The 20,767-nt window shown below is 52.3% G+C and overlaps 11 protein-coding genes across 11 annotated transcripts; 5 read left to right on the forward strand and 6 right to left on the reverse strand.

Annotated features, from left to right (window-relative positions):
* Nucleotides 1–1,660: 1,660 nt before the first annotated feature.
* LTS14_005339 (uncharacterized protein) lies at nt 1,661–2,713 on the forward strand (the record flags this gene model as incomplete). The annotated part of the gene is made up of 2 exons (XM_064838037.1): nt 1,661–2,407; nt 2,465–2,713. The coding sequence occupies 2 exons, from the start codon at nt 1,661–1,663 to the stop codon at nt 2,711–2,713; spliced, it is 996 nt and encodes a 331-aa protein (XP_064694122.1).
* A 330-nt stretch (nt 2,714–3,043) lies between these two features.
* Nucleotides 3,044–3,870, reverse strand: LTS14_005340 (uncharacterized protein; the record flags this gene model as incomplete). The annotated part of the gene is made up of 2 exons (XM_064838038.1): nt 3,044–3,219; nt 3,270–3,870. The coding sequence occupies 2 exons, from the start codon at nt 3,868–3,870 to the stop codon at nt 3,044–3,046; spliced, it is 777 nt and encodes a 258-aa protein (XP_064694123.1).
* Nucleotides 3,871–4,455: 585 nt separating this feature from the next.
* Nucleotides 4,456–5,676, forward strand: LTS14_005341 (uncharacterized protein; the record flags this gene model as incomplete). The annotated part of the gene is made up of 3 exons (XM_064838039.1): nt 4,456–5,505; nt 5,561–5,578; nt 5,635–5,676. 3 exons carry the CDS (start codon nt 4,456–4,458, stop codon nt 5,674–5,676), a joined length of 1,110 nt encoding a protein of 369 aa, XP_064694124.1.
* A 669-nt stretch (nt 5,677–6,345) lies between these two features.
* Nucleotides 6,346–7,684, forward strand: LTS14_005342 (uncharacterized protein; the record flags this gene model as incomplete). The annotated part of the gene is made up of 2 exons (XM_064838040.1): nt 6,346–6,349; nt 6,513–7,684. 2 exons carry the CDS (start codon nt 6,346–6,348, stop codon nt 7,682–7,684), a joined length of 1,176 nt encoding a protein of 391 aa, XP_064694125.1.
* A 145-nt stretch (nt 7,685–7,829) lies between these two features.
* On the reverse strand, nt 7,830–8,931 carry LTS14_005343 (uncharacterized protein; the record flags this gene model as incomplete). The annotated part of the gene is made up of 4 exons (XM_064838041.1): nt 7,830–7,993; nt 8,046–8,223; nt 8,275–8,616; nt 8,677–8,931. The coding sequence occupies 4 exons, from the start codon at nt 8,929–8,931 to the stop codon at nt 7,830–7,832; spliced, it is 939 nt and encodes a 312-aa protein (XP_064694126.1).
* Nucleotides 8,932–9,410: 479 nt separating this feature from the next.
* LTS14_005344 (uncharacterized protein) lies at nt 9,411–9,680 on the forward strand (the record flags this gene model as incomplete). Its single annotated transcript, XM_064838042.1, has 2 exons — nt 9,411–9,503; nt 9,561–9,680. The coding sequence occupies 2 exons, from the start codon at nt 9,411–9,413 to the stop codon at nt 9,678–9,680; spliced, it is 213 nt and encodes a 70-aa protein (XP_064694127.1).
* A 314-nt stretch (nt 9,681–9,994) lies between these two features.
* Nucleotides 9,995–10,425, reverse strand: LTS14_005345 (uncharacterized protein; the record flags this gene model as incomplete). The annotated part of the gene is made up of 2 exons (XM_064838043.1): nt 9,995–10,312; nt 10,387–10,425. The coding sequence occupies 2 exons, from the start codon at nt 10,423–10,425 to the stop codon at nt 9,995–9,997; spliced, it is 357 nt and encodes a 118-aa protein (XP_064694128.1).
* Nucleotides 10,426–12,715: 2,290 nt separating this feature from the next.
* Nucleotides 12,716–15,202, forward strand: LTS14_005346 (uncharacterized protein; the record flags this gene model as incomplete). Its single annotated transcript, XM_064838044.1, has 2 exons — nt 12,716–15,018; nt 15,166–15,202. The coding sequence occupies 2 exons, from the start codon at nt 12,716–12,718 to the stop codon at nt 15,200–15,202; spliced, it is 2,340 nt and encodes a 779-aa protein (XP_064694129.1).
* A 90-nt stretch (nt 15,203–15,292) lies between these two features.
* Nucleotides 15,293–17,053, reverse strand: LTS14_005347 (uncharacterized protein; the record flags this gene model as incomplete). The annotated part of the gene is made up of 1 exon (XM_064838045.1): nt 15,293–17,053. The coding sequence occupies one exon, from the start codon at nt 17,051–17,053 to the stop codon at nt 15,293–15,295; it is 1,761 nt and encodes a 586-aa protein (XP_064694130.1).
* Nucleotides 17,054–17,438: 385 nt separating this feature from the next.
* On the reverse strand, nt 17,439–18,883 carry LTS14_005348 (uncharacterized protein; the record flags this gene model as incomplete). Its single annotated transcript, XM_064838046.1, is given in 4 exon segments — nt 17,439–17,921; nt 17,934–18,390; nt 18,450–18,534; nt 18,748–18,883. The coding sequence occupies 4 exon segments, from the start codon at nt 18,881–18,883 to the stop codon at nt 17,439–17,441; spliced, it is 1,161 nt and encodes a 386-aa protein (XP_064694131.1).
* Nucleotides 18,884–19,354: 471 nt separating this feature from the next.
* Nucleotides 19,355–20,557, reverse strand: RPC40 (DNA-directed RNA polymerase core subunit rpc40; the record flags this gene model as incomplete). Its single annotated transcript, XM_064838047.1, has 1 exon — nt 19,355–20,557. The coding sequence occupies one exon, from the start codon at nt 20,555–20,557 to the stop codon at nt 19,355–19,357; it is 1,203 nt and encodes a 400-aa protein (XP_064694132.1).
* Nucleotides 20,558–20,767: the final 210 nt, after the last annotated feature.

The following is a 20,767-nucleotide window of genomic DNA, read 5'->3' on the forward strand; positions in this document are numbered from 1 at the left end:
TGCCGGACATCGAGTTTACGGCGATGGAGGTCAAGACAGCAAGAGTACCAACATGTTCGCATTGTGTTACAACCTCAATTCTGCGACGCATATCTAGGATGCATAGATGGCTACCTGATACGTTCAATCCACCACACCTTTGCGAGACGCCTATTCCCCACAGCTGCCTGCCGGCGATACACATATGGCCGCGCAGAGGTCAGCAGGGCAGTATGGCATGCTGAATATCGTATTCTAGACCTGATTTCTGACTCCCCATGTCGACTTGAAACTTTTAAGCCAACAAATCGACCGGCATTTGTTCAACCTCCCAGATCTGGACGGAGACGCAGCCGAAAGGATATACTCGTACAATGGCTGCTGCAGGACTTCTCTGCCGCCCCATCCCAGGTGCTCGTCTGCGATTCGTAGCACTGTCGGCCGTCGCATGAGCTTCTAGCCACGACCTATCCGCGGAAAAGTGTAGTCTCGCGACGGACAGACTACAGTTCTTTCACGAGCTGGATCAGTAGCATATGCAGCTCGTGCCTCAGCATGTTCGGAGCGACTACTCTATGGGCAGATCTATGCGCTAAGGATATCCACTGCGAGGGAAGCTCATCTAAGCTTGGCCGCCGATATGACAGCTTTATGCAATGGCGAGCTCACAAGGAAATTGTGCATCCAATCATAAGAGCAAAGAATCTCTTTCTCGGACAATGATGAAGCTGCTTTCTTGCCCAGCGGCCGATTGAACAGCTTAAGGGCATGTCAAGCCATGTGGGATGATGTTGCCATCGCATTGCTTGAACGTTTCATTTGCTCCACAAGTGGTCTTTGCAGTTCAGATCGGATTTGATCCGACGAAGGTCGATAAAGTCCCTTGAAAGCTCCAACTCCAGCTGAGATACACCTAGACATATCAGGCTCGGGACATGCTAATATGGATCCTATCTTGTCGCATTCTCGGCTTCACGTCTGGATATCGTCCATGGTAGGCGGTCAACAGGTGTCATTCATACGCTGATGCTGTATGCATCAGTGCTACTATGGAGCTCCCTATCAGACTGACCTGTGGAATAGCATTCATAGAATACTGTCCTCTGCTTTGCTTCGAATGCCTGTCCAGAGTTTACGCGCGAGTGTCTTATCGAATCCAGGTTTGTACATATACCATCGGCTATGGCTCAAGATATCTCATAGGATGAAAGGACACATCGCCCTTTGAAAGTACTCCCTTTTTTGACAAGTTGTTCCATGTCTCTCCTCAAGATCCAATGAATTGCTAAACTTCTCGAGATTCTATTCACGCATCTAGACTTTGCCCAACTTTACCTTAACCGCATTAGTAATAGCGTCCGTTGTGAAACATGGTTAACCTTTTCACAGCCTGGCTGCATGGTCTTCCTATATTGACGGTCAGCCCGATCTGGAACGACGTTCAGCTTATTATTATATTGGCATGCCTGGCCACTTGATTTGCTGGTTTGTGACTAAGTTGTAGCCAGACCTGATTTGCCGCACTGTATTATACTTCGCTGCAGGATGTGTATGAAATATCACTACGACAGCACCTACCGATGTTAGATTATATGAACAAGACGTGAAAGCACGCTCGCACCTACGCACTCCCGGGCAGTCGACTTGCTGTCCAATTGTACGATACGGGACACCAGACATCATGGCTTCTGGTGGGCGGCGCGCGGGCAAGACCGGTGGACGGAGACGGTGCATGATCATAACTTCAATCATTGTTGCGCTCGTGGTCATCGCCCTTGCTATAGGCCTTGGGGTCGGTCTAGGTCGCGACCATGGCGGCGGTAGCTCGTCCGGCTCTTCTTCAGCATCACCCGCAAGTGGCACGCCATTACCATCGCCTCCTGCCAACGGGAGCATTTATCAGCCAGCAGTGAACAGCACCTGGCAGATTGTGCTGCAAAATCCGATCAATGTATCTACTACGATCACGCCACATGTGGATGTCTACGACATTGACATGTTCACCAATCCGCAGAGCACAATCCAGTCCTTGCAGCAAGCTGGCATGAAAGTTATTTGCTACTTCAGCGCGGGCTCGTATGAACCGAGTCGGCCGGACTCAGGAGACTTCCAAGCAGCCGACAAAGGCAAAGAACTTGCTGGCTGGCCAGGAGAGTACTGGTTGAACTTGAACAGCACCAATGTTCGCCAGATCATGGTGAAGCGGATGCAGCTGGCTGCACAAAAGGGCTGCGATGCTGTTGATCCGGATAACGTGGATGGCTACTCCAACGACAATGGTCTGGGTTTGACCCAGCAGGATTCTATCGACTTCGTGCAGTTCTTGGCTGAGCATGCCCGCAATCTCAGTCTAGCAATTGGGCTCAAAAACGCAGGAGATATCGTGCAGAATGTTCTACCGGTAGTACAATTCTCTGTCAATGAGCAGGTGAGTCTTCTACTGCCACTCTCCTACTCTGTTTGTCTATGCTAACAGAACCTCCAGTGCATACATTACAGCGAATGTGCCACCTTCGCACCTTTCGTCGCGGCCGGCAAGCCAGTCTTCAACATCGAGTATCCAAGTGGCGCTGGCTCGACCATCGCAGTCGAAAAATATCAGACCATCTGCACAGACTCTGGAAACGCAGCGAACAGTACTGATTTCAGCAAAGTTATGAAGACTATGGACCTTACTGGCTGGGTGGAATACTGTAATGGTAGTGTTTTTGATACATCGATGTCTTCTAGCTGAGATAGCAAGCGAAACTTTTTGGTATTTGACAGCTAATTCCATCCTCATGCTACAAATCATCAAGGATAGCCTCTGCGCCTCTCCGCTGTATCGTCAAAATCTGAACATGTTGAAGAGCGACATGGTAGGTGGAGAGCACTTCGCTTCGATCGGGAACAAGACTCACAGGTTGCTTGAATTTCTTCGTCCTTTGCTGATGGCAATACTAATATCCCGAGCTCGTTATCTCACTTACACACACCTAGTAGCCGTTGCAATGGGTCCTGGCGTGTAATCTTGTGCGGAAAAAGGAGGGATGGTCTGGACGTGATGCACATCTGGTCGTTCATGTCAAGCCGCTTTCACCAAGGTTCCATACAGATGCGGTAGACTCTCAAAGTAGCCCTCGTTGGCGTCCATATGAACATCTACTTTCTCCCATGGGCCAGCTGCAAGTAATGTCTTCGTTGTGTCACGACAGATATGGCATCCATCCAGTAGAGTCGGCCAGATGACATTGATGAGACCTACCTACTGTTAGCATAGAATCCATTGTCCCTTGGACTTGGCTGCCTACGCTGCCAAAGCTGTATCGGAAAATGCTTCGAAGCAACATGCTCGTAGACCAGCCACTGCCCTCCAGGCTTGAGGTACTCGTACAGCTCCTTGACCAGCGGTCCGGCGTGATTCCCTACACTACACAGTACATGTACTGTAATGATCGTGTCTACGCTTCCCTTCTTGATTCCACACGTTTCGAGATCCTGAGCATATACCTGCAATGGTTGGTAGATGTCTGCTAAACCATATCGCTTCGCAGCGGCACGGAGCTGTCCTTGGAAGTTGACGTTCGGCTCCACACCATAGATCTTGGTTATCTTGCCTTGTTTAACAGCCTCGCTCAGCTCTGGCATCCATATCCCACTTGCAGGTCCAATGTCGAGTACAAGCCCATTCGCATGCTCGAGCAATGGTTTCACACGTCCAGCGAATAGGAACTTCGTGCTGGGTCCAAACCAGAACCAGAGGTTATGGAACCAGTAGTGCCGTAGTTTTGGCCAGTTAGACAAAGTCTTGAGTTGACCTCGAGCAGCAGTAGAGATCAGAGTGAAGGGTAGGGTCAGTATGGACCCGACCAGCAAAACAGGTGGAATTAAGAGATCAATAGGTCCCAGCATGGTGAGCTCGAGCCTGAAGCAGTGTGCTGTGGAGGATTTGTTGATTTGCTTGGGATACGTCCAGGGACGACTGTCTTATCCATACTGCAGCTAGCTAGCTGAGACCTGTAAATGTGGAGGTCGAAGCTAGGTATTGCACTGGTCACACCACCTATGGATCCAATCTCACGCCACTAAAGCTCAGCCCACTGCTAGGACTTGAGTCCAGAACATACCACGGGCGAGAGGCTACTCGAGATTTAGTAGCTGCCGACTCCTGGCTGACGGTCGTCAAGGCTCTATGGCGCGTAGCAGCTTGCTTTCCTGCGTGAGGTATGGCTACATTCTAGTCGCCATGGACCAAGGCGAATATGATGAGACTATGGTTCTGATCTCTAGCATTTTGCCGGCATGTCAAAGAAGATGGCGACCGCCAACTGCATGTTGGTGGGACATTGTGTAGGGGAATCATAAGCGCATTCCTACCCGAGACGGAAACCCTCCAAGTCCGAAACGTGGTGGTCCGTGCTTCACAGGCTCGAAATCCCACATCATCGGACCTCAAACATCAACATTCAGTTTCACGCCCATCGTCTAGCCATCAGTATGGCTTCCGACGACGATGTGAATAAGGCGCTGGAGGTGGTGGGTGAGGCGATATCGATTGACCCATTTGATATCCAGGATCACGAAAGCTGGAAGTTCCTTGGCCTATCGGGACTTCTTGCATCGGCCACAGCGTCAGATCTGAAAAGCCAGATAGGGCTGAGCGTCAGGCCAGATGACTTCGAAAAATATCCGACAGTAGGCGAGTTCAAGGCTTTCCTCAAAGGCCAAGCTGGAGCTCCAAAGTCACAAAGCAATGGCACAAAAAGTGCTTCTCAAGGCCCTCCCGAACCAGCAGATCCGTGGGAAGGAGTTCCCAAACCAAAGGTCCCGTTATCGTCGATACTACAAGGCGACCCAGCAATCTCGAAGAAAGTTGTCTTCCTATTCCCGGACGGAAGTGGAGCTGGTACAGCCTATGGTACATTACCGAAGATTGGGAACGATGTCTGCATTATTGGTCTGAACTCGCCCTTTTTAAGACAAGCGCAGGATTTCACATGCTCTATCGAACGTATGGCTCGCCTATGGATCGATGAGGTCCGCAAACTTCAACCAAAGGGCAAGCCATACATTCTTGGCGGCTGGTCCGCAGGCGGCTACTACGCATTTGAGGTTGCGAAGCTGCTTACGGATGCAGGCGAGAAGGTCGATCAAATGATCATGATAGATTCGCCATGTCGGCTGCTTTACGAAGCGTTACCGGCACAGGTGGTCGGAGAACTGACCAAGAAAGGGTTGATGGGTGCCGTAGGAGGAAAGAAGGCACCGGAATGGCTAGTACAGCACTTCACTTCTACTGTCATCTCGGTCGACAGGTATATGCCTACACCGTTGGCCAAGGATAAGGTGCCCAAAACGGTGAACTTCATCTGGGTCAAGGAAGGTCTGGTGAAGAGTGTGGCTGAGTCTGGCCTCGAGGTAGACATGTCAGTCAAGGTTACAAGATTCCTGCTGGAGCCTCGGGGTGATCTCAAAACCGAAGAATGGGAACAGCTACTGCCTGGTGCTAAGTACAAATTCGACTATATGACAGGAAACCATTTCCAGGTGAGTCACCCACGGAAGACTGCTCGATGAGCGTATGCTGATTCTTTCTGTATAGATTACACAACCGTTCCATGTAAGTCTAGGTGCGATTCACGGAGGTACAGTCAGTGCATGCTAACACCTCTACAGGCTGATAGTCTCGGCAAGGTCCTAAAGAAGGTTACGGCGTAAAGATGAAACGATTCATGATTGTATAGATGCCGAGAGATGCTTTGTGATTATGCTGTGTCTGGGAGCGGATGAAGATGTACATCTCAGGCATAGCGTGTGTTGTTTGGCCACATTGGAGAAGCCTTGAGGCGAAACAGCGTATCTGATTGTGGATGAGACGTAATATGATATGAGCATGAAAGCCAGCCATGCCACAAAAGAGTATACCATATATGGCTGTCCATCGATTGCGGACACACCTTTGTCTCTACGCGCGAAGCTGAACACCAGAAGCGACCATTTCTGGTGCTGGTGATGTTTGCTTCGAACGAAGACCTGGAAAGGAGTAGCGTAGCTCCAGAAGATGAAGTACTCAGCCAAGCAGGATATCCTCGCTATTCCAACTTGTGATGCTGAACACCAAAGCTAGTGTATCGAGTACGAGAGGCCATGTACTGCAGATGATGAATTCGGGCAGAGTAAAAGAACTGGAGCTGTAGGATGACCGGTGGGCGGTGAAAAGTTATATCTCCCATGTGGTCGAGCAAATAAAAGAGCAGTCGAGCCGAAGTATCACTCGCTCATATGTCGTCAATCATGTAGTATAATGAAAGCGTACGCAGTGAGTAGACAGCACAGGTTCAACTGTTAATATGATTGACTTTCGAGGGAAGACCGGCGTAGAGTGACATGGGTACAGCCATCCCCACCACGCGTTCATCTTATCTTATAGGCAACAACATTAAATGATGCGGCATAAAGTAAACGTGCGTGACGCTTACCATGTAGGAGAAGTTGATCTCGCTACTCCTCACCGACGACGAAAATGCGTCTTATATCGCTACTATGGTTCTCAGTCCTTGCACTGGCATCGGGTGACCACAGTCGTCTCACCATAGCTACAGCCAGGACAACCACACTCGAATCGAGTCGCTATGCAGCATTCGACACGATCCGCGAGAAGGTCAGCTATGATTCCCAGCTGGTTCCACCACGACAAGAGGACAACGGCATGAAGCACTCGCAGACGGCCATACCACTTCCCTGTTCACAATGCCTGATTACATCCATGGAGGCCGCCCTGGAATACTCGAATGGCACACGTGCGGACGCAAATACTGGCATGTGGCTACATCACGTCGTCTTCATCAATCGCGCTAGAAATGACAGCGTCTGCTCCGACAATATGCCCCAACGGTTCTTTGCATCCGGCAACGAGCGGACTCGAGTCGATCTCACGGATCAAGGGACTCATAAGATCGGTTACCCGATCCTCGCCAACGATGCTTTCATCATGTCCAGCGAGCTCATGAACATGCTTGGTAATCCCCAAGAAGTCGTACTTAGCATGATCTGGGAGTACGTACCCTCAATCCCGGACGATTTCAAGCAAGCCGTTCCCTACTGGCTCGATGTAGGCGGCTGCGGCGACTCAAACGTCCCTGCTCAGGCGAACAAGAAGTTTCACTACAAGAGTCCTGCCGTGACAGCAGATTTCGACGGTGATATCGCTTTCGTAGCTGGACATCTCCATGACGGTGGGACGGAGGTCAATTTACTGAAGAACGGGCTCAAGGCTTGCACTTCCTACGCTACCTATGGGAAATCGAATGATGCAGCAGATGGCACCAGCCATATTACTAGCATGCAACATTGCGTGAACGTTGGTAAAGTCCAAAAGGGGCAACGATGGTCAATTAAGGCTTTATATGACACGGCCAGACATGCACCGATGAAGTCGAATGACGGGTCCCTTGAGCCCGTCATGGGTATAGCGCTGGCATACATCACGCCCTCTGATCCGAATAACGCACCACATCTGGGTCGGACGTCCATCATCTTTGCAGCAATTCTCTCAGTCATGAGTGTCGGCTTGTTGGGGTTGTATTTTGCCAGGACGAGGCCGATGGATGGCTGGTGGGCACGAATACGTAAGGGGAGGTACCAGAGAGTGCAACTTAGTGGGAACGAAGACGACGAAGCAGACGAGAACTTGCTGCCCTATGATAATGACGATCCCCGACAGTGAGACCGATGTAGATAGTGTAGAGTGCACTCTATTAGCTTGAAAGACTTAACTTTTGCCAATGAGCACGATCTGCGGGCTCATCTCTCATCTAGCATGAATCGCGAGCTAATCCACCAAATGCTCTGCCGGCTACACAGCAACCAGATCACATGAACTTGCTGGCCATGGACATCAACCCTCCCATTCCTCCTCCTCCACCACCTCCTCCACCCTGACTCTTCATAAACATCTTCAAGGCCATCTGGGCGGCGGATGAGACCGCGTCGTTCTTGTTTCCTGACTGGACGTTGCCTTGAGCATGCTGCTGATCTGCATGTCGTATCAGTATATATGAGATTCATTGATGAGCTCAGCGCCATACCAAACAGCTTGCTAGCCTGGGCCATCGCCATCCCAACGAATTGGTTCTGACCTCCGCCGCCCTGCTGACCACCTTGTTGCTGGCCCCCTCCACCGGAGAACATCTTTAATGCTTGCATGGCCGCAGCGCTACCCATGCTACCAGAGTCTACAGGCCCGCTTGGTCCACCTTGGCCATACTGTCAAAAGTGTCAGTCTTCGGAATACCCAAAATCGTTGAAGCTCATTACCATCTGTTGATGTTTCCTGACCGCGTCCTGCTCGTCCAAGTCCTCGTTTGCAATCTGCTGGTGTCGGCCTTGTAGGTTGCCCAAAACCTGGCTGAACATATTTCCATCACCACTGTCGCCAGCGTGCTGCTGGGCATGCTGAGCGGCGCCAGATAGGTCGTTGTCATAACCTCCCATACCGCCACCATATTGAGTGCCAGTGGAATGGCCATAGCCTTGACCAGACTGCTGACCTTCACTGAATCGACCCTCCTGGCGGCCATGGTCCGATTGGTGACCGAAGTTGCCTCCTTGTTGACTATAACCACCACCACCACCACCACCGTTACCAGCTCCATAGCTCTATAAGAAGGATCAAGTCAGCGCGACATAATCTCCCGCTGCTGGCAAGAAATCACTCACATCACCTCCATAGCCTCCGCCCTGTTGATTCCCTCCATAGTCGTCGCGGCCACCTTGCTGGCGCCCACCGTAGTCCTCACGTCCGCCACCGCCGTAGCCACCTCCCCCTTGCTGCTGACGCCCATAATTCTCATCGTTTCCTCCGTAGCCTCCACCTTGGCCACCCTGTTGATGGCGTCCTTGTTCATTCCCTCCTCCGTAGCCGCCGCCCTGCTGCTGGCGTCCACCGCCGTAATCGTCGCCGCCGTAAGACATGATTTAGTAGATGATTGATGAGTGAGTACGTGATCGAATGGATAATCAAGTGACTTGTTGAAGATTTCTTGAAGTTGTTGAACAGCTCGTATGAAACATAGCAGAAATGACGTACTAGAGGAGCTGGTTGGCGGGGCACAGTTCTTTCACTGAACGCGCCTCGAACGCGGCTCAGGTTCTGCGTGAACTCAAAACAGGTTTGTGTGCTGCAGGACCTGATATGTATATCCTTTCCATTCCCTCGTATCACCTGCAGTAGGATTAATTGACTTTCTTGACATCAGCACTAGTCAACACGTGCAGAATCTAGCTCGAACCAGACGACATGGCTTCAACAGGAACATATCTCTTGGCGACGATCGCCGTTGTCGTCGCTCTTTTAGGTGGATATATTGCGGTGTAAGTAGTCTGCATTCCAAGCACATTGCCAACCGCTGACATCAAGGAGCTTTGGCATCCCACCTCAGCTCAAGCGACAGATGGAGGAGAAGGCCCTCGAGACCATGGGAGAGAATAAAGCGTCCTATATGATGAAGGATGCGATCGGGTCAATGCCTGCTTCTGACCAGAAGGTGAGATGACGATCCCCAGCACGAGCTCAACATTCAGAGCGCTGACAGCCATTACAGGAGGTCAAGGAGGTGCAGCAGGGTCTGGGCAATCTCACTGGTGGTGCTCTCCAGAATCCCCTTGGCAAATTTGCAGGCAATACTGGTGATGATGCGACCAAGGATTTTACCGGTCGTTGAGCTTCACTTTGTGCTTGCCCAAGAGCAGAGGAGCAGTTGGTGGCCATAATGAGCGCCAATGAGAGATCGTGAATTGGATGAGTGAGGGCACAGGATGAATGATTCGGATCGTGCTGCGATATTGGAAAGGAGCTCGGCCTCTGTAAATTCATCTCAGATGCTATGTTGTCGTCAATGATTAGTGTAATATAGAGTATTGAGTCGTCAATGTTCAACGTTGCCTCAACTTCCAATGGTATCATATTCTGCACACAGATTCTGCTCCAACCTGTTCTTCATATCTTCACAAGAGCTCTCTCCTCGTCGTGACCACCTCACTGTCCCCTGGCCCCAGCAAAGGCAACCCCAAACTGCCACAAACCCGCCACCGCCAACGTGCTCAACCCAATAGGCAGCGGTTTCTGCGTCTTGATTGCTCGTGGAATACTGCTTCCAGCCAATACAACACTCGCCAATAGCGCGAGCTCGACGCCGTACGTAGCTCGCTGTTGGATACGGTAGCCGCCGAGAGCGTAGAGGAGTCCGACGGAGCAGCCGGCGACCATACTGGGGACGGAACCAGCCCGAATGTAGCCTGTTATGCCGCCGCCTGCTGTCAGACCGGCGAGGATGAAGGCGATGGTAGAGAGAGACTGTTGGAGTTGTGTTAGATAGGGTGCAGGCAAAGTGTATACTGCATGGTCGTGTTGCGAATCGAATGGCTTACCATGATCTTTGGCTGCTGCTGCTTATTTCTTTGCGACATCTGTAGCACGCTGTGAAGTCGTTGTCGCAAGGAGGAAGCTCATTCCATCTAGGCAGCGACAACACCTTGGCGGAAGTGAAGTGGATGGTCTGTGCACGCTGTGAAGCTAGTTCTAACGTAGCAGTAAACTTTTGGGAGGCTTTACGTTATGTATTGTCTCTGATGGTATGAAAGCTGAATACAACAAGTGACTTGTATTGAAAATATGCACTTGGAAACCATAGCAACATCGAGGCAGACTGCCTCAAGCAGTCCGCAGTACGCGCACCATTTTTTGAATCAATCTGCTCAGTGCTTCCAGACGCACCTCTGTTCCAATCGTCCTGGAGCGTGACCTGCCAAAGACACTCTAATCCCATCTCACCATCAAGATAGCAGGGGTGCTCATACCGGTATGGGCGTCCCTTCTGTTTTACAGTGCAGACAAGGGCGGGCGGCCATCAGCCATCATGAAGCCTGACTCCAGCGGTAATGGTCATCAGCATCTCGTGTGTCGCCAGTTCGCACGCGAGCTTATAGCCCCGGAGATACTTCAGCCTCCCCTCCATTTTGGCCCACGCAATGTTCGCAGCCGCCTGCCATACAGCGCTCTCATCCGTCTTCGTGGCGTCCAAGAGGAATTCAGCTTCGTATGAAGAGTCTGGACCTCCTGGTTCCAAGGGTCCGGAGTAATAGGTAGTAACGTGCACAGTGATGCTGGCCCCCAGGCATATCTTGACCAATTGTCTTGCTGACTGATAGGCATCTGCGAGGAGATTTGGATGTACCGTGTAACGCATCGCGATTCCGACTTTGATGTGTCGTAGCGCAGCGTGGGTGTCAGGTCTGGCCATGCTTATGAAGTCGTCCACACAAGAGCGTTCGGCCCGACCGGGGGTACTGGTGGAGGACGAAGGAGTTCTCGTGGTAGAAGAGTTGTGTGCTGTCTGCTCTGATCGTACGGCAAGTCTGCATCAGTGTGGTTGGGTGGACGCAACGTAGCATCCCACGCTTCTGGAACCTGTCCAAGTTGAGGTCAGGATGGATATGGATGGGCTTGGCTCTGAGCAAAGCGTGGTGATAGATCCGATTGCGTAGCTCGGGTGAGAGCTTGGAGAAGGGCGAGCTCTCCATATTGTCGGTCACGACTCGATGGCTTGGGGTGCTGCCGTTCTTGCTGTATGGCGAATTAGCATATGGCTAGGAAGCTCTGCCTCGTTACGTGCCAGTCTCCGATTGCGACTGAACCAACGTGTGACTCGTTCGAGTCTGGGGTCGTCCGTATCATGTGTGGTTCGGTGCAGGACCGAGGTGCCTGTAGCGGAAGGTTTGGTGTAAGTCTGCCCCGGGTCTCAGTGGCCTGTTGCCGTCGTGCCAAGGAAGTGATGAGGTACTGTCGACATATCGGAATCTGCAAAGATATGTGCCCTGATTTGCCCGAATTACTGTTGTGGACTGAAGAGTTATTACTGAGATTACACTCGCGGGCAGCTCACTTCCTTATACCTCCCTACCTCGCTGACTCATTCCCTCACCAGCTCACTACCTCGTTAGCTCACTGCCTCACTAGCTCACTGCCTTGCTAGCTCGCTGATGGACCTACCCCGGCACAATCGGTCTGTCAGGTCAGCGGTACATAAAAGATGCGAGTGTAAGAAATATGATCTTCGTCCAACCGCCTTGAGGGCGAAGGCACGAGCTGAAGGAGCGTCTAGCAAGAATGGCTCGGGACCAAGATACGATGGCAAATCTAAATCCTCCAGGTTATCGTAAGGTACTTCGTGCTGAGCATGGATTCATCGATCCATGAGCCTGCTCCCGTGCTGTACTAGGTCAATGGTTCTCCAGTCGAGGCTTTCGTGTAAGGGGTAGCAAATACGCTCTCGAATGACGAGCAAACCCCATTGCTCCACCAGACCTGCACACTCATCGTGGTGGCACCTTTTGACATGCTGGGTCGCGTGTGATCCGTCTGTACATCGAAGTATAAGCAGATGTCATCGGTCCGCCGTGGATCACACAGCCCTTGACTGGACGGAGTGAATGCAGTCACATTGACGCTTAGAGTGGTAATGGCGAAGAAGGCTGAGACACGATGTTAGACCAAACCTCAGCTAAGATTTGATTGACCCTTACCCCAGATTTAGGCCGCATTAGCGCCACGCGTCTACGCGCTCTGGCCATGCAGGGCAACGAATATAAGGTATTCGATTACTTTCGAGAGATCTAGTCATGAAGGTGAATGAAGAAAGGACGCCATGAGAGGCAGGCACAGATCAAAAGCTGAAGAGTGGAGTGTTGCCTGCATATAATGCATCTTCGCCATGTAGCGACCCAGCAGTCTCGCCGAATACTACGGCGGTACCCCTTCTTGCAGCGCATCTCCATCGTCACATCCCTGGTCACCCTGGTCTGGATCTATGCTGTATGGTATGGAGAAAGGACGCTGTTCAGCAAGCATATCAAGGCCTGTCAATGGGACAAGTGGGAGAGGTGGCCGGCTGGAGCTACACCACATCATCTGGTCTTGATCGCGGATCCTCAGTTGGTGGATCCACATACATATCCTGGACGACCATGGCCGTTATCTACAGCTACAGAACGATACACGGATCTCTACATGGGTCGCAACTTCCGGCTGATCAATGCCAATCTTGACCCGAGCTCCATCGTCTTCCTGGGAGATCTATTCGATGGTGGAAGAGAGTGGGCTCCTAGCAGGGCCAAGCCGCTCAAGAGCTCCCAGAGGAGAATGCTGCAGAGGCTTGGCGTCATGAAGGAGGACAAGGTCGAGAAGAGAAGTATGGAGAGCTTCCGCAAAGCTGTGTCCATGCCTCATGATCATGTCATTGAGAAAAAGGATCACTTCCTTACACCCAGTGGTCGTGATCTGAAACAGTTCGTGCATGGCGAGAAGGGTAGATGGTCTACATGGGGTCAACAGCAGTGGGAGACCGACTTAAGGAGATTCAGCCATATCTTCTTCGATACAGATCAGCTGTATCCGGATGGACTAGCACGAGAACGATTTGCTGCGTATGAGGTGCGAGCAGACGACGTTAGTGTTGAGAATGGCGCCAACAATGTGACGTGGAATGAATATGCTACAATGGGAGGGAAGCAGCGCCGAGTGATCGCCAGTCTGCCCGGCAACCATGATGTTGGTTTCGGCATGGGTGTACAGTTACCACTCCAAGATCGATTCAAGCTGCTTTTCGGCGAAAGCAACCGAATCGACGTCATTGGCAATCACACTTTCGTCAGTCTTGATACGCCGTCACTGTCGGCATTCAGTCAGTTCCTGCCGGAAGGTGGCGAGACGCAACCAGCTCAAGCGACAGAGTTGATGTATCTCTGGCAGCCTGCCAATGACTTTATGGAGAACCTACAAGTACCTGCTGAGAAGTACGTACATGATACTCTGCAGAGCTACTATCCGTCGCAGAACGCTGATCTCGGCCATCTACATGATGTCCTCGACACGAGCGACGAGCGTACTCCGCGCGAAAAGGGTCTTCGCTCGCGTACACAGCTGCCAGTAATCCTGCTCACTCACGTTCCATTATACCGCGACCCAGAGACAGACTGCGGAGCACAGCGAGAACGAGGGCATGCACTTTCCATCTCAGCTGGCTACCAATACCAGAATGTTGTGACCAGGTCACTCTCAAACACCATAGTATCGCACGTCTCCAAAGCAGGCGACATAGCACATGTCTTTTCCGGTGACGATCACGACTACTGCGACATCTCACACCGATACAACATCGGCCAAGCACAAAAGCCTGCCAACGATGCAAGTCGAACCACACCAGGTCTGACAAATGTAAAAGAGATCACAGTTAAGAGCTTCAGCTGGGCCATGGGAGTTCGGAAACCCGGTTTCCAGCTCGTCAGTCTGTGGAACCCTGTCGACGCCGAGGGCAAGACAATCGGCACCCCACTTCCTACCATACAGACGCATATGTGCCTGTTGCCCGACCAGCTAGGCATCTTCCTCGACTACGCCACGTTACTCGGCGGCACCGTAGTAGTCCTGCTTCTCCGAGCAATTGTCCTCGGTCTACGCTACAAAGGCAACGAAGACTCTGGAATGCCCCAAAGCCCTCTAAGCCCCTTCGTCCTCCCACGCTACCAGGGCAAATCAAACGGCACCGCCAATGGCTTCGCCACGAAGCAAGAAGGCAAGACCAAAGGCCGGCACCGCGCCGCCTCGACCTCCCTCGAGTCAGCTCTGAATAGCAGCACGAATCTCGGCGTTCAAAGAAGCTATACAGCACGGACCCGCTCCGTCTCCCCAGCCGTAAACTCATACACTCCCAACAGCTCCGCATACGTACTCCCCAGCACCTCTCAAGACCAGCAGAATAGTGCTCCGCTGATCGAGAAGGCGGGATTCTATCCTACTGTCAGATGGCTCGACCCTAATGACGATATCGACTCGGATGAAGAGAGCCATATTGGCGCTGTCTCAGACGTGGGTGAGGGGAAGGACGAGGAGGAAGATAGTCAGGCAAAGTGGAAGCGGAGGCGACGGACACCGAGTAAAGCTCGCGAGGCGGTGGGGGAGTTCTTTGCCAGTTTGGGGGTTGTTGGAGTGCCGTGTTTATGCTGGTATGTCTGGGTCGTTAGACATGGATGAATATATCCCAACTGTGCGTGGTAAGTAGCAAGCCAAATTATCTTTGAACTCACCGGGTTGCTGGACTTCCATGTCCTCGTGCTAACATCTTTTTCTTCCCTATCGTCATTATCTTACAGCATCGCACGTCGGGACTTCGTGTGTCAATCTGAGTAGTATGGAAGCTTCGACTAGGCCAGCTCGTTCATTGAACATCATACAATATTGCTACAATCGCGCTCTAGTCTATCGCACCATCCCATCCCATCACAAATCCGGCGGATCTATGAGGCACGTCTTCGCCTCCATACTAGGCAACCACGCCAGCCCCCCATTCATCTCCGTCGTATTCTTCCCGGGCTTCTCCTTCATCGCAAACGTAAACCCCCACGTCCCCATCATATACCTCCGCGCAACCGCACAAGTCCGCTCATGCCTCCAAGCCGGAGACCGACACGCCGCGTACTCCGTCGCCCTCCAAAGCATGGCCTCGAGCTGGAGCGGGACATCCGTGCCCGGTGTGGTAGGCATGTACTTATCTAAACCCTCGGGCTCGATAATACTGAGGTTACTGTGTAGAAAAGGGTAGAGTTCGGAATTCGAGTCTTCCCAGCCACTTATGAAGGGATCACCGGGGGACTCGGTATGCCAGATCGGTAAGCACCCATCGCAGACGAAATCTCTGTGTGACCATTTGACCGTTGTGACGTGCAGGAACGCAGCTACGGGTGGATCACTTCCAGGCGCCATCTGTAGCATTCCGACTCGACGGGTATTGACCTTTCCGCGCTCCCAGGCGTCTCCGGGAGGAGCGAGGACGGTATGGAAGGGCTTCTTGAGGGCGCGGAAGGCGAGGGCGAAGGTGTCCTTGTCGCCCCAGCCGGCGTAATTGAAGTTGAGCAGGGTATAGTAGAGTTTCGGGCCGAAGTAGTTGTAATATACTGCCAGCATCAAGGCGTCCCAGTTTCGTTTCTTGTTCCAGACGATCTCACCACTCTCGTGCGTGGTGTGTTCCCACAGGTTCTCGTTCTTCTCGTCGCTGACGCCGATGACGTAGTCGAGCCAGTCGATGTTGTCGTAGTTCCAATAGTCGTGCCAGAGGACTACACCCGTGTCCTTGTAGGCTTGGGAGTCGAAGAGGAGTTCCGGGCGTTGGAGGGCCATGTTGTCGGCGTCGATGAAGACGATTTCTTCGAAGCTGGAGAAGAGCATGCAGAGGACTTTCATCTCGTAGCCGCCTTTGATGTCGATGAGGTCGGTGTCTAGGTAGTCTGAGAGACGTCTGCAGGCCATGCCTTCGTTCTCGATCTCCTGACACCAGCCGTCGTGCTTCTCTTCTCTTTCGTCTCGTCGCCAGACTTCGACGGGAAGGATACTGCCTATCTCCCGCAGCACGCCGAGGGAGGTCGCGGCGAATTCGCTATAATGCCCACCTGCCAGCATGACTATCCCCCGGCCCTTGTATGTCTTTTTCGGGTACTTCGGTATGGCTTTGATGTATTTGGCATGAATCTGCCGTATCTTCAGCGCATCCTCTGCACTGAGATCATCGGTTCGGGCACGATAATCCTCAATCGTCGGTCCTCCGTCAGGGTGAAAGGCATAGTCCGGTTTGTCCAAGCTCGGTAGGTCCTTCCCTCCTATTTCGAGCGCATGTTTCACCCCAGGCCATACCGCCGTCAACCGAGCCACGTTCGGTCGCGACGGTGCCTTGATACTGTGTGGGTTCTCACGAGCATTACTGCAGATGCCAGCCGCGGCCGAAGATGCGACTAAGCCTGTGACTGAACCCGACCGACCGAATGCTGTCAGGAGGATGATTCCAAAGAAGAGGCAGCCAAGGGTAATCAACAGCTGCCGTCTCGTGACATTGTACCTGTTCAGTCGTGACCTCGAATAGACATCCTTAACATTGTCGACGTAGTGGGTCGCAATAGCGAAACTCTGCTCAGTGACGCTCCTGGAACTTTGCTGCCAATTTGATGAAGGCGAACCCAGGAATGCCTGGCCTTCCTCGTCGTCCTTCATGGTGCACAGTGGCTTGAACACAACATCGTCGTACAGCAGAAAGGCAACTGTACGACCCCCAACAATTGTCTTGCAATGATAAGGATACTCAGGCAAGCCACACTGTACCAGCATGTGCAAGACGCTCGTACAATTAGTTCAGCCCTGGGACGCCATCGCGCGTCCTGCGTCCTGCAGGGTATGATCCGCGCGTCAAACCCTTTGATGCAGGTGGAATAATACAGTACGCCTGATGCCTGATATGCCTTTCCTACATAGTATGTGACCTCCTTACTCTTCCTATCCTCCGCAGTCTCGCGAGTGCAGACCACCAATCCTGTTGCTTACATCACGGGCAAACCACAGCTTGGCCCGGCTGGTACTGCGACATCCAGAACGCTCTATCTTACCGCCGCCGTCCCCGTATCTTCTGCATCTGATCCTGATGGAACCATGCCTTGATACCCAGTCTAGATGGTGTTCTCACCCGATCAGATCCACCACTCCTGGTGCATGGCGGTGACGGTTCAGGCAACAATGTCCACCCGCCCGGAGACTGGCCTCGATCATGCAGCCGAATTACAAGCACAAAAACTCTAGCTCCTGACCTGGCCATCTCCTCCTGTTCCTCGATTGTCGCCGTCAAGCTTCGCGGCCTATCAAGGTCAAGCTCAAGCTCAAGGATACCAGTCTTTGCACAACCAAGTCTCTCTACTTGCTTCAACCACATCTCATCATGTCCATAAGAGTCCATACCCAATTGAAGCCATCCACTGGAATCGGTTCCCACAGTACGCTTGGTCACGCCGAAGGCACAATCGATGTTTTGCTTGTCCCCGCTGGCATTCCTGCTTGCAATGGGCAGGACAACAGTGTAAGTTGCTTCGACCTAGCCACATACTAGAGCCGTATGTCCCTTGATGGACCATGCATACCCTGGCCGCACGCTGGCGGTACTGATCTGCATATCAGGCGGCAGATCGAAATGAACATGGAAGAAGACACGGCATTCCTTGACCATGGAGAAACTCTGCATGGCTGGTGGCAACTTCGCAATCTGTTTGATCAATCGATCCCATGCCCGATCGCCTTCGCCGTATAGCAACGGCATGTTGACCGCGAACTGACCGAGTAGGCAATAAGTTCGATCCTCCAGTCGTGTCGTCGAACGATGTGTCACCCACGAGAATCGTTCCCACACGGAGACCTCATGTGCATGTTTGCGACCAGTCAGGACGTCGACATCGATCCTCGTAGTGGCGGCGATTGACTCGGCCAGCGAGATCTTCGTGCCGATAGCGTTCCACTCACAATCAAAGAACTCCACCGATCGTGGCGCGATCAGTTCCTGTAGCGTCCTGCCGGCTGTCAGTGAGGGTATAGGCCGTGCTATCACCAAAAATCTTACCATCCTCACCTGAACCAATTACTGTCGGCAAGCTGATAAAGCAGGTCGTCGACGTGCGGCGGCATCACATCGTTGAGGAAGACATAGCAGACCTCTGCGTGCTCATACTGATGCCACCTGTGAACACACGTTATATTCAGCACACCGACGGCATGTGCCAGCAAGTCGACCTACATAGAATTGATTGCCTCCGATAATTCAGCACTGCTGTCCTTGTTGATGCAGCATGTATCAATCCAGACCTAGTCGAAGCCGTCGTGGCGTGCACGCGACGCTGTGCTGCAAATCTTCAATCCTCCCGGCTTACGCTGCCAGTCACCATTTCCCATGGCCTCGAAGGTGACTTCTTCCTGGGTCCATCTGTGAGACAATACAGCATAGGTGGGACTGTTGTTCTCAAAGAAGTATTTCAGCTCCAAAGCAGAGGTGTTTAGCAGCCACATCTTGGCTGATTTGAGAGCCTTGAGAGAGTACAGAGCAACAAGACCATCAGAGGACAACGTGAGAAATGGCGCCCACTGAGTTCGCGTGTTGTTGCTGGTACTGTTCTATTATGTTGCAGACGATGTATATACGAAGGTTTGGGTATGGAAAGCGGCTGTGGGAGGCGGTGCTATGCAGCGTTGTCCAATCATATCCATCAGCTTCAACGCAGTCCATACATTGAGGCAGCATGCAGAACAGGCATCTGCCGACTACCATCGTTTATCTTATTATACATTGCGCAGGCTCCAGGCAGCCAAGAGCAGATCACGTCTAGCCCGGCGGGTCGCAAATAGTGCTGCTTGATCGTTGACGAAGGACAACCACGATGCGACAAATAATCCATTCGTCATGGATCGCCACCGTGACCACACAAGCGCCTTCCTTGATCCAGAACTTCGACTGCCATCACACCAAGTATGTGCCCCACCCTAACCCCCCTCCTCCACCTTAGTCAGATGCCGCTTAAACTTCTCCGCCTTCGCCTTGAGCAACCTCACACTATCCAAAAACAACTCATCGCTCTCAAATTGCCCCGTACTCTCCACGCCCCAAATGAAATGATCCCTAATCCTCCCCAACTTGACCTTCCCCTTGAACTCCTCGTGCCGCAAACACTCCCTACTGACCGTATCCTTCATCGGATCCGCCACAATAGCCTTGTTCTCCCCGCTTTCCTCATCGGGAACGAGATCGATGACGCCGCGTGGGAAGCAGCGCTGAAATTTCTTGGCTTCGTTGCCTAAGATGGGGGAGATGATGTTGATGTGTGGGAGGAGGCGATAGGAGGCTGTGGCCACGGGGGAGAATTTCGCGTGATCGCCACCGATGCCTTTGATGCAGTGGCAGCGGAGATTGATTCGCTGACCGGGTCGGAGTTTCGCAATGAGGATGTCCGGGTTCATGGGCCTGATGGCGTCGTCGCCTGCGAACCAGTCCGTCTGATCGCCTTGAGGTTCGAAGACGAGTTGATGTGCGTAGACGTTACTGTTCACGTACCTGACACTTGGATCCGTTTCGCCGTCTAGAGCTAACGCTTTGCCGTCCCGACCATCTTCATTCGTGGTAGCCCAGCGACATTCCACTTTCAGCGACATGACGACCGTATTATGATCGTTCGGGGCGCTGGCCGAAGGCGCAAGATCGTCTTGGTCGTACAAGGCTTGCGCGGCATAGTCGTCTTTGGGTGGCGGTTTCTTGAACCAGGACATTCGATCTAGACCTTCTTTGCCGCCGGTCAAGGGTATGAGGCCCAATCGGTGCGCGAGCACTTCGTCTTGGATGATGGAGGTGTTGTCGAAGACGAAGATGTCTTCGATTGCCAAAGTGGGAATCTCGGCTATGAGGATGCGGCGGAAGGCATTGGCGATTGAGGCGTCCACGCCTATGAGGGAGAAGGCAGCATCGTGGGGCTTGTTTTGGTAGAACTTGATGTCCAGGACTTGTCGAAATCGTTCGAGGTCCCAGCTGTCGTCTTGGCCTTGGCCCCAATGGCCTGGGATATCGGTAGCAGAGACATCGGTTACAGTTTCGGCGTTGACATTGACGATTTTGCGGTCCTGTAATTGTGCTTCACTTAAGCCACGTCGCTGCTCGGCCAGTTGCTCAGCTGTTAGTGGTGCCCAGCTCGGCATGATTTCGTGTTATCGTAAAGTCATGATCTGTTTTCAATGCTCTCGGAAAATTGATGCTTCTTTGAAGCACATATTTCTGCTTACTAACGGCAAGCGTGCCGATTGGCCTACTGCTGGTAGAACTTCGCGCTAGCAGACAGCATCATCGACTGCATTATTGAAGGGCGGCGATTCACGATAGTATCCCATTGACGACCACCTCTCCCCTCA

This window comes from Recurvomyces mirabilis (genome assembly GCF_035927965.1).
Source record: "Recurvomyces mirabilis strain CCFEE 5264 chromosome Unknown scaffold_13, whole genome shotgun sequence".
Lineage (NCBI taxonomy): Eukaryota > Fungi > Ascomycota > Dothideomycetes > Mycosphaerellales > Teratosphaeriaceae > Recurvomyces > Recurvomyces mirabilis.